Here is a 14823-nt window from a genome sequence, read left to right as displayed (position 1 = left end):
GAGAGATAGTCTTCCCAACGTGTCCTGGGTCTTCCCCGTGGCCTCCTACCGGTCGGACGTGCCCGAAACACCTCCCTAGGGAGGCGTTCGGGTGGCATCCTGACCAGATGCCTGAACCACCTCATCTGGCTCCTCTCCATGTGGAGGAGCAGCGGCTTTACTTTGAGCTCCTCCCGGATGACAGAGCTTCTCACCCTATCTCTAAGGGAGAGCCCCGCCACCCAGCAAAGGAAACTCATTTGGGCCGCTTGTACCCGTGATCTTGTCCTTTCGGTCATAACCCAAAGCTCATGACCATAGGTGAGGATGGGAACGTAGATCGACCGCTAAATTGAGAGCTTTGCCTTCCGGCTCAGCTCCTTCTTCACCACAACGGATCGATACAGCGTCCGCATTACTGAAGACGCCGCACCGATGTTATGTATCTACATGTTATCTACATGTTATGTATCTACATGTTATGTATCTACATGTTACGTATCTACATGTTACGTATTTACATGTGCAGAACACAGGAGCTGATTTACTTATGAGAGTAGTGTGTGTGTGTGTTTGCGAGAATGGCAACGTGTTGTCTAAGTGACGTCAGTGAGTGAGTGGGCGAGTAAAGAGAGAGAGAGGTAGCACTTGCACTGCGCAGTAGAGTGATGCACAGATCTGGTTGTGTCCTGCAAAACTACTAATAAAGTGATTGTCACGACTTGGCGGCCTCGTCAGTCACACGAAAGTGTAACCTACTCAGTGGCCTAGTGGTTAGAGTGTCCGCCCTGAGATGGGTAGGTTGTGAGTTCATACCAAAGACTATAAAAACTCCCTGCTTGGCACTCAGCATCAAGGGTTGGAATTGGGGGTTAAATCACCAAAATGATTCCCGGGCGCGGCCACCGCTGCTGCTCACTGTTCCCCTCACCTCCCAGGGGGTGATCAAGGGTGATGGGTCAAATGCAATAATTTCGCCACACCTAGTGTGTGTGTGACAATCATTGCTACTTTAACTTTTAACTTTAATTTAGCAGACCCATTGGCAGGTAAAGTGAAGGGTGTTACCCCCCGACGAAAACATCACCTTGGAGGGAATGTCTGCCCTGTGCTCATCGACTACAGTCTGCATGGGAGCTAAACAGCAGTACAGGTGTAACAACTACATTATTACCTGTCACTCTTTGTGCAGATCTCAATGTTATTATTTAAATGTCAACTAAGTTTGAAGCAAAAGTGCTAATACTAATCACACACACACACACACACACACACACACACACACACACACACACACACACACACACACACACACACACACACACACACACACACACACACACACACACACACACACACACACACACACACACACACACACACACACACACACACACACACACACACACACACACACACACACACACACACACACACACACACACACACACACACACACACACCACTTTCCCCAAATGTAAGAAAAGAGTCAAGTGGTATGAGAGCTGATGAAAAATGCAAGCGTGTGTTTCCTGGCTTGTTGCACGCTCACTCAGTCCAGACACACACGCTCTTCTTACACAAGTGTCAGCTAGGAAGGAGGATACACGTATTTGATCTAGTGTGACACTTTACTGGGCTTTTTCTTTGGCCCTTTTGTGCTTTATTAGGATGTCACAACAGAGGCGCACCAGCGATGACGAAGAAGAAGATGTGTGAGGATGACCTTCAAACCAAGAAACAGAACTTAATTGTTTGTAGGTTTAGATGAAGCCAATATAATCCCATATCCCTCTTTTCTGACCCATATCCGTCATCAATGTTGAACCAGGACACCCCTAATAAAAGCATGTCTGTGAAGCATTTGGCCAGCATAAAAGATGCCATACATCATAAACAATAATGGAATATTGGCTGTGTGAGCTAACATTTAAGGTAATAAAATAGTTCAAGTAGATTTAAAAGGTAGCAGTAGTGTACAAGTTATTGAACACTCCTGGTAGTTTAGGTGTCAGGATGTTGCCGCATCTGCATTAAAACCAACAAAACCAAAGACAAGTTTCTGTTACTCAATTGATGTATCAATATATCACAGTTTCTCTTCTCAATCCATGCAGAGAATCCACGGCAAGACAGAAAGACAGCACAAGCACACGAGTTATGAGAGTAGCGTGTGTGTGCTCCTTTAAGAATGGCAGTGTGTTGGTTAGCATGCAGCAGTTGTGTTCTGCAGAAATAAGAATAAAGAGAGCGGCCTCGTCATTCCGACCTGAAAGTGAAGCCCAGCAGACCCGTTGTTGGGTAAAGTGAAGAGTGTTACCCCCCTGGAGGGAACGTCTCTCCAACGTGTTCCTCCCATTGCTCAGTAAAACTTCCTGTTTATATATTTATATTGTATATTATATTAAAGGCATTTTATATTGATATCTATTGTAGATATATATTGATATCTTATTATGGGCCCAGCCCTACAAGTAACCAGACACAGGGTTTGGCCTATATGTATCTGTGGCACTACGGCTACATTGAAGCCGCCACACCTTAAAAATTTGGATTTTTTTTTTACATGGAAACAAATTAAAGTAATATATTGTATGATTTGATGTATAGCCTTTAATATTTAAGCATGATTGACTAGTGAAGCGGCAAAAATGTGGCCGCTGAAAAACTTCAATCAACTGTAAGCAAGACGCACAGGAGTGTCTGCACCTTTGCTCCGGCGGCAGTCGGCACACAGCCCAGACCCAGCCCAGCCCAGTCGGCACACAGCCCAGACCCAGCCAGCCCATAGAGCCAGTCTTTGTCCTCAAGTTATGGATGTGACTTGCCAACATTGTTTGAACATGTGATGGCAGACATGCAGCACTGCCAACAGCTGAAGACTGCAAGGGAAGTTCAGCTCAAATATGTTCTTTTGTGTGTGCTTTTCATGCCTTCAACTTTTCTGTACAATCACTACTTTTTTCATTGATGTGGTAGCGTCACAGTGCTGCAACCACACTAAAACAATCAGTGGATATATACCCGCCCTCAGACGATGAGTGAATGAATAAGAGTGATGGAAAGGGGTCACCATGCATGATGATTGGATGACCTGTCTGGGCTGAACACCTTTTTGATTGACAGCAAAATGAGCGAATCAGCAATCTTGACACTGCCAAAGCATTTTCCCACTTTCACTCCGTTGTTCCTGTTGATATGGAGGTATTCATATTTTGGAAGTCAAGTTTTCTTTGTCAAATCTAGCATGTTTATACATTTGATCTGTTATTGCAGACTGTTTAATAGCTTCCCCTACTTGAAAGATGCCACTAGTATACAGTCCATCCATTTGATTAACACAGACTGCTTTTCAAATGTATTTCAATTATTTTTACCATTAAAATATAGGCATTATCAACACTTATGCAAATGATATGACAACGTCACATTGACCACGTCCCCACTGCCACATGTACATTTCAAGCTGGGCAAAACCATGAGACAACATGCTTTTTTCCAAAATACTGTCCGTTGTTGGTAACCAGCAGCTAGCTTGGCTAATAAATGCTACATGTGAAAGTGAATCAAACATGCTTTGATCGTACGTAGCAGTCTGTAACTAGGTCAGTGCTTCTTAACCTTGTTGGAGGTAGCAAACCCCCCCACTTTCATATGCGCATTCACACAACCCTTCTTTAGTGAAAAATAAAATGTTGTTTTTTTTCAAATTCAAGACAAAGTTACATGTTTTTGGTAAGACTTTAGTGTGGGGAACATATTCTAAGTAACAAAGACTTCATTTAGAGTTATTTGGTTAGGGTTAAGGTTAAGGTCAGGGTTAGAGGGTTAGGGTTATAAATGATAAATGATAAATGGGTTGTACTTGTATAGCGCTTTTCTACCTTCAAGGTACTCAAAGCGCTTTGACACTACTTCCACATTTACCCATTCACACACACATTCACACACTGATGGAGGGAGCTGCCATGCAAGGCGCTAACCAGCACCCATCAGGAGCAAGGGTGAAGTGTCTTGCTCAGGACACAACGGACATGACGAGGTTGGTACTAGGTGGGGATTGAACCAGGGACCCTCGGGTTGCGCACGGTCACTCTCTCCCACTGCGCCACGCCGTCCCTAATATAATAAGGCCATGCCGAATAAAGCATTAATAAGTACTTAATGACTAGTTAAGAGCCATTTTGTTACTAATTTGCATGTTAATAAGCAACTAATTAATAGTGAATATGTTCCCCATACTAAAGTGTTACCATGTTTTATTACTGGTGCACAAAATGAAGCGTGCATGAACATCACCTTGTTCAAAGCACAAAAGCAACACAGTGCATAAACTCACAACAAATGACACACCTGCAAATCAGTCTGACTTCTGCTGTTGTCGTATCCGTAATACGCCGATAGGGAGAAGTTTGTATTTACACGATGAGTCGGGTGTGTTTTGACCTCCGCCGAACCCCTGAGGCCGACTCACCAAACCCCTAGGGTTCCATCCAACCCAGGTTAAGAACCACTGAACTAGGTGAACACACTCACATGTACCAATGATGTTTGATCATCTCACAGCTGCTACTCAGGTCTTTAACAGCTCAATAATCATAGTCATCTGCTTTGCTTTCATGCTGGAAATAAGAATAATCTCACCAAATTGTTATTTTTCTTTAAAGCGATCATGATCTGCTTGTGGCAGTTAATAATGCCGCATGTTTTGAACAAACTTTTGCACAAAGTCTTGCATTGTAAATACGCTATTTAGAGGGCGACAAGACCCACAATGCATTGCGTTTAAGGGTGTAACGGTACGTGTATTTGTATTGAACTGTTTCGGTACGGGGGGTTCGGTTCAGAACGGAGGTGTACCGAATGAGTTTCCACACGGACATATTAAATACGTTGTGTAAACAATGTTTCCACACGGACATATTAAATACGTTGTGTAAACAATGTTTCCACACGGACATATTAAATACGTTGTGTAAACAATATTTCCACACGGACATATTAAGTACGTTGTGTAAACAATGTTTCCACACGGACATATTAAATACGTTGTGTAAACAATGTTTCCACACGGACATATTAAATACGTTGTGTAAACAATATTTCCACACGGACATATTAAGTACGTTGTGTAAACAATGCACACCAAGGCACAACACACGGCATGCTAGCAACGGCCGGGCTAGGACAACATGCAAAAGCCAGAGTTGGAAGACCCTCCTGCCTTGTTAAGATCTCCCGTTTGGGAACATTTCAGCTTCGCGGTGCGATACAACAATGGAGGACGAGAGGTGGACAAAGCGAAAGTGGTTTGCCGACATTGTTCAGCAGCGGTAGGGTATGCTTCTGGCAACACGTCAAACATGCTAACCCATTTGAAGCGGCACCACCCCCAAGTGAACATTGCTTCCACGAAGTGAAAGACGAGCGTAGTGCAAACACAGCTCACCACCGCATTCAACCACTTCTATGGTGGAAGAACAATGAGCCCATATATCCTCTTACTACCTCGTCATACCTGCTACCTCCATGCCCAGTCAAAGGGTATTTTCCACAGCTGGAGACATTTTAACTGCAAGCAGGTCTGCTCTTTCTGCACACAAACTGATTGTTCTGGCAAAAAACATGAAGATTGAGTGAAAGTCATCAGGGTTAAAGGCTGGGGGGGCAAAGAAAAGTTCATCTGAGGCTGAGTTGACTTGAAACTGTTTAATGTTGCACTTTTTATATGTAGAAGAAAAGTTTTGTCATTTTATTTCATCTGAGCAACAACTTGAAGCAGTTTAATGTTGCACTTTATATGTAGAATGGTTTTGTTAAGAAACCAATTCTAGGCCTTATCTTATTTAGTTTTTATTTGATATATGTTGACCACATTAACCCTGGCAATGGACCCTGTGTGTATAAGTGTGCTATTGTTATTGTTATCCGTGCCAGCAACTTGAGGGTTCCAGGTTCGATCCCCGCTTCCGCCATCCTAGTCATTGCCGTTGTGTCCTTGGGCAAGACACTTGACCCACCTGCTCCCAGTGCCACCCACACTGCTTTAAATGGAACTTAGATAATGGCTTTCACTATGTAAAGCGCTTTGAGTCACTTGAGAAAAAGCGCTATATAAATGTAATTCACTTCACTGATCAGCCTCGTGGCGGCTCACATCCATCACACACACAGCTATTTCTATTTTTGGGCAGAATTATTATAGTGTTCCCAATGTTAAAAGGATAAAGCCATTGTTTACAAAATTGGTAAATAAATAAATAACCAGAAAATGTATATTTTGTTGTTTTCTTACTGTACCAAAAATGAACCGAACAGTGACCTCTAAACCAAACCGAGATTTCTGTGTCACGTTACACCCTTAATTGCGTTTGCTACATCACACTTTCAAGTAATATAACATTCTATGTGAACACTTGCAGCAATGACACAACATAAGCATAAGCAACTGATTCTTCTTGCTCACTGTCATCCTAGTTCAACATTGTCAACCTTTCAAGTGAACGACAGACAGAAGATATGTCTGTCATTGTCCAAACACTCACATTTCCTCTCTGAGCTTTCACATTCCTGGGATTCTGTCTTAAGACCACTGCAACCCCTTTTAAAAGCCATCTTGATGAAATAATAGCTGGCACTTGATGAAGTGTGTCGATCTCCTTACTAAACCTTGCTGTAATGCAGAAGGTGTGAAACAGTAAATCAGTCATGGGAAGAACAGGAGACATCCATCATGCTAAAATGTAGGATCCAGTGACCCAGTGGGAGTTCTGATTGGAACACATCAACTTGTTTAAGCACACAGACCTTATAGTATTCTAATCCTATTTCAGCAAAATCTGGTTTTTGGTAGTGGCAGGTGCCGAAAATCCACGTCATCAATGGAATGGTGGAACGTTCTGGAAAGTTCCTTTCCATTTTAATCCAATATGATAGAACAACAAACTTCTCCCCGCACACAAGGCACTAGGGGTTTGGCGGATAAGCACGCCTGCAAGCAACAAAACCATATTTTAAGTAGCTGCTGCCATCATTTTTGATGGAATTTTGCTTTCTTGTCTCCCCGTTACCCTCAATGGCCTGGGAAGGCCTTTGTCTCTTCATGCTAAAAAACTGTATCACCATAGAAGTCTTTTCTATCGGTCAACATCGATAATTATTGATATTTTGCATGACTTATCGAATATAAGGACCAGGAGAAAAATATGAAATGACTTCATTTCAAACGTAACCTTTCTTTGATTATAATCCCCTCAGCTATCAAGGCTGAAAGGAAAGGAAATATCAACACGAAAACACTCGACGTAAACACAATTCTAAAATCACATTAAACACTTAACATCTTCAAATCAAGGTACACAAATAAGGAATATGTAAAAAATGCTTTACATTTTTTTACAAAATAGTGCAAAGTGTAAAAAATATAAACAGAGAAACTCCAGAACTGCATTTTTACTGCCGACTGCGCTTAAAGGTGGTGTGGTATTACTGATTACCAACGCCTTGGTCTGACTATGGTCCATTTAAAAAAATAAAATAAAAACTGCCATACTGTCAGGGGGCGACAATTTTTACGGTTTTATCGACAATTTTTTCGCTCTATGCAGCACTTAGAATCAACCGCAAGACAACAAGACGGTGCAACCGAACATGATCGTTGATACTGTTACCTGACTGGCTGTTAGCGTGTGTCACTGATCACTTCCTGCGTTGCTCGGTTAGCAAGTGTCTTTGATCATACAACCAACCTTACTTAGCCACTTTGTTTATTCCGACAAAGAAAAAATATATATATTTAGAACATTTTGTCAAACACATTTTTTATTAATAATGATTACGTGTCTATCTCGACACACACACACACACACATACATACATACATACATACATACATATATATATGTATATATATATATATATATATAGTTTTATCACCAGGCTTATTTCATGCACAGTACAACTCTGAGCCAGAGTAAGATCAATTGATAGTACACCATTGATACTGTATATAAATTACACCACATTTTTATCCAAAATGGATATATATCCATATTTACATTTAATTTCGATGTCATACAAAATAAATGGACGGATGGATAATATGCAAAAGTGTAAAAGGAGAGAAATGTGGAAAGCTTTTACTTCGCTTTTCCAAAATGAAGACAAGAGTGGGAAGTGAAGGTTGACAAACCAAACTGGAGAGCCACCAACTAAGTGTCTTGTGCAAGATAAACACACAACAACATCTGTGTTTTGTTCAGGAGAGAACGCACAGAAGATCATACAAATAAAAGAGATAAGTCTGTTCTTGTCAAACTATCTTTGAATCTGAGTAAAACTCAAATAATGCTATTCTGTAACAGCAGAGCGAGATGGAGTAGACCTTGTAAGGGTAAAAGAAATCACATTTTGGGTGTAATAATAGATGATATCTGATCAATGAAGTGAGTCTGGGTGTAAAAGCACAGGCATAACAGTGATTACATTGGAGGCAGCCACCACACACTTCACACAAAAGTCATTATTTCTCCACAATTGTTAGTCCAAAGTGAATGAAGATTTTGGCAAAATGAGGGTGATATGTCATTTTTTTCTGTTGGTTTTTTTGTACGTTTCTTGCGCCGTCAGGTGTGTGTTATAGAGCCTGCTGGTCCATTAACACGCTAGCACCAGAGTGTGTCAAATACAGTCACACAATTATACTTTCTCAAAACAATAGCATGTTTTATTTTAAGTTTGTTTCAAACTATATTTACACGTATTACTTAGGTTTATTTTGTCAGAAAAAATGACTTCACAACGACATCAATTGCAAGCATCCAAGCACCGCCGCACACGTCCTTGCTAGCAAAAATGGCGCCTGTTTGTAGAGATAAATAAATATCAGGTTCTCAATAATGTTTCAATTTAGAGGGTGGCGTGAAAAACAATATGCTCCCCCAAGTGGGGTCATGACAGTAAAGAACTAGAAGCTTACACTGCTGCCTTTGCAAAGATGATGATGCAGTGGGAATACAGTAAGTAAGTACAGTCAATATCATAACTCATTTGTTTCCTATTGTGTAGAATTATACTGACAATCACCACTGCTATGTCTAAAGTCATGCCAAAATACTGCAAATCACTAAGTGATGAATCTTAGAGCAACATCTGTAAACAAGATATCTCTACCCCAGCCTTCTAAAGACAGATATGGTGAAATCAAATTCCACTCCAGGCTTCTAAAGACAGACATGGTGAAATACAACTTGCCACATTGCAGATATCTCCATCCCATGCTTCTACAGACAAATATGGTGAAATCAAACTCCATACTATGCTTCTAAAGACAAATATCTTGAAATCAAACTCCATCCTATGTTTCTAAAGACAAATATGGTGAAATCAAACTCCATCCTATGCTTCTAAAGACAAATATGGTGAAATCAAACTCCTTCCTATGTTTCTAAAGACAAATATGGTGAAATCAAACTCCATCCTATGCTTCTAAAGACAAATATGGTGAAATCAAACTCCATCCTATGCTTCTAAAGACAGATATGGTGAAATCAAACTCCTTCCAGGCTTCTAAAGACAGCTATGGTGAAATCAAACTCCATCCTATGCTTCTAAAGACGGATATGGTGAAATCAAACTCCTTCCTATGATTCTAAAGACAAACATGGTGAACTCAAACTCCTTCCAGGCTTCTAAAGACAAACATGCTGAACTCAAACTCCTTCCAGACTTCTAAAGACAGATATGGTGAAATCAAACTCCTTCCAGGCTTCTAAAGACAAATATGGTGAACTCAAACTCCATCCTATGCTTCTAAAGACAAATATGGTGAACTCAAACTCCATCCTATGCTTCTAAAGTCAAACATGGTGAACTCAAACTCCTTCCAGGCTTCTAAAGACAGATATGGTGAAATCAAACTCCATCCTATGCTTCTAAAGACAAATATGGTGAAATCAAACTCCATCCTATGCTTCTAAAGACAAATAGGGTGAAATCAAACTCCTTCCTATGTTTCTAAAGACAAACATGGTGAACTCAAACTCCATCCTATGCTTCTAAAGACAAACATGGTGAACTCAAACTCCATCCTATGCTTCTAAAGACAAATATGGTGAAATCAAACTCCTTCCTATGTTTCTATAGACAAACATGGTGAACTCAAACTCCTTCCAGACTTCTAAAGACAGATATGGTGAAATGAAACTCCTTCCAGGCTTCTAAAGACAAATATGGTGAACTCAAACTCCATCCTATGCTTCTAAAGACAAACATGGTGAAATCAAACTCCTTCCAGACTTTTAAAGACAGACATGGTGAACTCAAACTCCATCCCAGGCTTCTAAAGACAAAAATGGTGAACTCAAACTCCTTCCAGACTTTTAAAGACAGACATGGTGAAATCAAACTCCATCCTATGCTTCTAAAGACAAATATGGTTTAATACAAGTTGCCACATTGCAGATATCTCCATCCTATGTTTCTAAAGACAAAAATGTTGAAGTAAAAGTGTCCACATCGCCAGCAGATGTGAGCTAGCAGCAGGCTAAGTTAGCACAGGAGGCAAAGGTAAGGTAAGGTGAGGTGAGGTAGGAGGAGAAGGTTTAATGAAGTTGTCTTACCTGTCAGCCGCAGCTTGACTGGGCCATTCCTGCGCACTCCCTGGTTAGACATCACAACTCCCTGGTTAGACATCACAACTCCCTGGTTAGTGGTTAGACATCACAACTCCCTGGTTAGACATCACAACTCCCTGGTTAGTGGTTAGACATCACAACTTTCCTCACGCACTTTGTTGGAAATGAACAAAGCACGTGACTTGTTGACAATCCTCCCCGCTAGCTTAGCTTGCTGTGTCAGCACCATAGCACACCAGCGGCTGCAATGGCCGCACAAGAGTCCCCACACGGCCGCCAAGCAGGCCAAATGACACAATCTTCCCCCACACGCACCCTCCCAAAGGCCGCCAAGCAGGGGAATCAAGCGGAAGTGTCGGCCTCCATGCAGACGAACGTCGTGATGACTGGCTGACTGGACCACTGCTGCACGTCAAGCAGCACTAACACGAACTACATCCGGTACGACAATTCCCAAATAAAAGTACTCTGATTGGACCACTGCTGCACGTCAGGCAGCACTAACACGAACTACATCCGGTACGACAATTCCCAAATAAAAGTACTCTGATTGGACCACTGCTGCACGTCAGGCAGCACTAACACGAACTACATCCGGTACGACAATTCCCAAATAAAAGTACTCTGATTGGACCACTGCTGCACGTCAGGCAGCACTAACACGAACTACATCCGGTACGACAATTCCCAAATAAAAGTACTCTGATTGGACCACTGCTGCACGTCAGGCAGCACTAACACGAACTACATCCGGTACGACAATTCCCCCCCAAAAAAGTACTCTGATTGGACCACTGCTGCACGTCAAGCAGCACTAACACGAACTACATCCGGTACGACAATTCCCAAATAAAAGTACTCTGATTGGACCACTGCTGCACGTCAAGCAGCACTAACACGAACTACATCCGGTACGACAATTCCCCCCCCAAAAAAGTACTCTGATTGGACCACTGCTGCACGTCAAGCAGCACTAACACGAACTACATCCGGTACGCAATTCCCAAATAAAAGTACTCTGATTGGACCACTGCTGCACGTCAGGCAGCACTAACACGAACTACATCCGGTACGACAATTTCCAAATAAAAGTACTCTGACTGGACCACTGCTGAACGTCAAGTAGCACTAACACGAACTACATCCGGTACGCAATTCCCAAATAAAAGTACTCTGACTGGACCACTGCTGAACGTCAAGTAGCACTAACACGAACTACATCCGGTACGCAATTCCCAAATAAAAGTACTCTGACTGGACCACTGCTGAACGTCAAGTAGCACTAACACGAACTACATCCGGTACGCAATTCCCAAATAAAAGTACTCTGACTGGACCACTGCTGAACGTCAAGTAGCACTAACACGAACTACATCCGGTACGCAATTCCCAAATAAAAGTACTCCGACTGGACCACTGCTGCACGTCAAGCAGCACTAACACGAACTACATCCGGTACGCAATTCCCAAATAAAAGTACTCCGACTGGACCACTGCTGCACGTCAAGCAGCACTAACACGAACTACATCCGGTACGACAATTCCCAAATAAAAGTACTCTTTTTCATGCTTTCGATCTAACCAATCAATATCGAATTCTCCACGTGCTGGTGTGCTCCTACAGGTTAGCTAAATATTTACTGTATAGAACACATTTATCTTAAATAGTTCACTTTTACTTCCTGTCTGTGGACAGCGCCAGATGGCATTATTACTTTGCAATGTAAACTGCAAATTCAGGTCTTAGTAAGGATAACTTTATGTCGACAATTTCAGCATAAACAAGTCAAGTAATTAAACATTTCTCCTCAATGTTGTTTTTGTGTTTCCCTTTTGTGTGAATAAGAATTTCTGAACTTTATGCAGTAAACGTGCAACAAAGAAAATCACCACAAACGTCTGGTAAAAGCCAGGGATTCATATTCAATGATCTTGTATAAATAGTCTCAGGATGTCTGACAATGATTTATATTCAATGATCTTGTATAAATAGTCTCACCATGTCTGACAATGATTTATATTCAATGATCTTGTATAAATAGTCTCAGGATGTCTGACAATGATTTATATTCAATGATCTTGTATAAATAGTCTCACCATGTCTGACAATGATTCATATTCAATGATCTTGTATAAATAGTCTCACCATGTCTGACAATGATTCATATTCAATGATCTTGTATAAATAGTCTCAGGATGTCTGACAATGATTTATATTCAATGATCTTGTATAAATAGTCTCACAATGTCTGACAATAATTTATATTCAATGATCTTGTATAAATAGTCTCAGGATGTCTGACAATGATTTATATTCAATGATCTTGTATAAATAGTCTCAGGATGTCTGACAATGATTTATATTCAATGATCTTGTATAAATAGTCTCACCATGTCTGACAATGATTTATATTCAATGATCTTGTACAAATAGTCTCACAATGTCTGACAATGATTTATATTCAATGATCTTGTATAAATAGTCTCAGGATGTCTGACAATGATTTATATTCAATGATCTTGTATAAATAGTCTCACCATGTCTGACAATGATTTATATTCAATGATGTTGTATAAATAGTCTCACCATGTCTGACAATGATTTATATTCAATGATGTTGTATAAATAGTCTCAGGATGTCTGACAATGATTTATATTCAATGATGTTGTATAAATAGTCTCAGGATGTCTGACAATGATTTATATTCAATGATGTTGTATAAATAGTCTCAGGATGTCTGACAATGATTTATATTCAATGATGTTGTATAAATAGTCTCACGATGTCTGACAATGATTTATATTCAATGATCTTGTATAAATAGTCTCAGGATGTCTGACAATGATTTATATTCAATGATCTTGTATAAATAGTCTCAGGATGTCTGACAATGATTACAGGGGAAATGAAATATGTTCTCGGCATTCATTCCAAATGAAGAAGATAGTTGGCGCCATCTCCTGGTGAACTGCACGAACAGCAAGTCGTCCAAGCCTTCCAAATCAGCGCGAGACTGTCAACCTCCATGACGTCATGTAAAGTACATCGTATATTTGCGCACGATTCACCAAATCCAACACAAATCATGCGTCCGGTCTAAGCCTTTATAAGACCATTTTCTCCGGTCGGTGTAGTATGCCGACCCAGTGGCCTAATGGATAAGGCATCAGCCTCCGGAGCTGGGGATTGTGGGTTCGAGTCCCATCTGGGTCGTTTTTACAGGAAGTCCAGACCGCCTCCGTCATTTAGTACAAGTTTGCATTTCACTGCCAAGTACAAGTCAGTCTTTTACACAATATATCTAGACAAGAATAGCATATAATAACATAATATATCTTTACAAGAATAGCATACAATAATATAATATATATTTACAAGAATACCATATAATAATATAATATATATTTACAAGAATAGCATATAATAATATAATATATATTTACAAGAATAGCATATAATAATATAATATATATTTACAAGAATAGCATATAATACCATAATATATCTTTACAAGAATAACATATAATGATATAATATATCTCTCCCAAACAATGGAGAGTCATAGTTTATTCCCAACTAAATATTTCAACACACAAATGTTTGAGTAAGGAACTGCAGTGAATGAAAACAATGTCTATCATTTATACAGAATTGTATTTATTCATATAGTTTGATAAAAACTGTGTCTGATATCATTTATACAGAAATATATTCATTGATATAGTTTGGAGGTCAAGATTGACCCATGAAGTTGTTACAGTTCACCACTCCCACCACCAGGGGGAGGTCAAGATTGACCCATGAAGTTGTTACAGTTCACCACTTCCACCACCAGGGGGAGGTCAAGATTCACCCATGAAGTTGTTACAGTTCACCACTCCCACCACCAGGGGGAGGTCAAGATTCACCTATGAAGTTGTTACAGTTCACCACTCCCACCACCAGGGGGAGGTCAAGATTCACCTATGAAGTTGTTACAGTTCACCACTCCCACCAACAGGGGGAGGTCAAGATTCACCTATGAAGTTGTTACAGTTCACCACTCCCACCACCAGGGGGAGGTCAAGATTCACCCATGAAGTTGTTACAGTTCACCACTCCCACCACCAGGGGGAGGTCAAGATTCACCCATGAAGTTGTTACAGTTCACCACTCCCACCACCAGGGGGAGGTCAAGATTCACCTATGAAGTTGTTACAGTTCACCAC

At 40.7% G+C, this 14823-nt stretch overlaps 1 protein-coding gene and 1 non-coding gene across 3 annotated transcripts in view; one reads left to right on the top strand and one right to left on the bottom strand.

The window, feature by feature from the left end:
• Positions 1 to 11064, bottom strand: part of LOC133570278 (E3 ubiquitin-protein ligase SMURF2-like) — a 72004-nt gene extending 60940 nt beyond the window's left edge. The window contains exons 1-2 of one of the 2 annotated variants that reach the window (XM_072916327.1): positions 10768 to 11064; positions 10599 to 10659 (exon numbers count right to left, since the gene is read on the bottom strand). In XM_072916327.1, coding sequence (XP_072772428.1) covers positions 10599 to 10659; positions 10768 to 10842 — 136 coding nt within the window. In that variant the 5' untranslated portion in view covers positions 10843 to 11064. The remainder of the gene's footprint in view (positions 1 to 10598; positions 10660 to 10767) is intronic. The other variant, XM_072916328.1, reaches the window with a different exon arrangement.
• Positions 11065 to 13755: 2691 nt separating this feature from the next.
• trnar-ccg (transfer RNA arginine (anticodon CCG)) lies at positions 13756 to 13828 on the top strand. Its single transcript has one exon. It is a non-coding gene; the product is annotated as a tRNA-Arg (tRNA).
• The last annotated feature ends 995 nt before the right edge of the window (positions 13829 to 14823 follow it).

Source organism: Nerophis lumbriciformis, linkage group LG27 (assembly GCF_033978685.3).
Source record: "Nerophis lumbriciformis linkage group LG27, RoL_Nlum_v2.1, whole genome shotgun sequence".
NCBI lineage: Eukaryota > Metazoa > Chordata > Actinopteri > Syngnathiformes > Syngnathidae > Nerophis > Nerophis lumbriciformis.
Note: the sequence above shows the minus strand (reverse complement) of the source record. Positions and strands in the feature narration are given on the sequence as shown.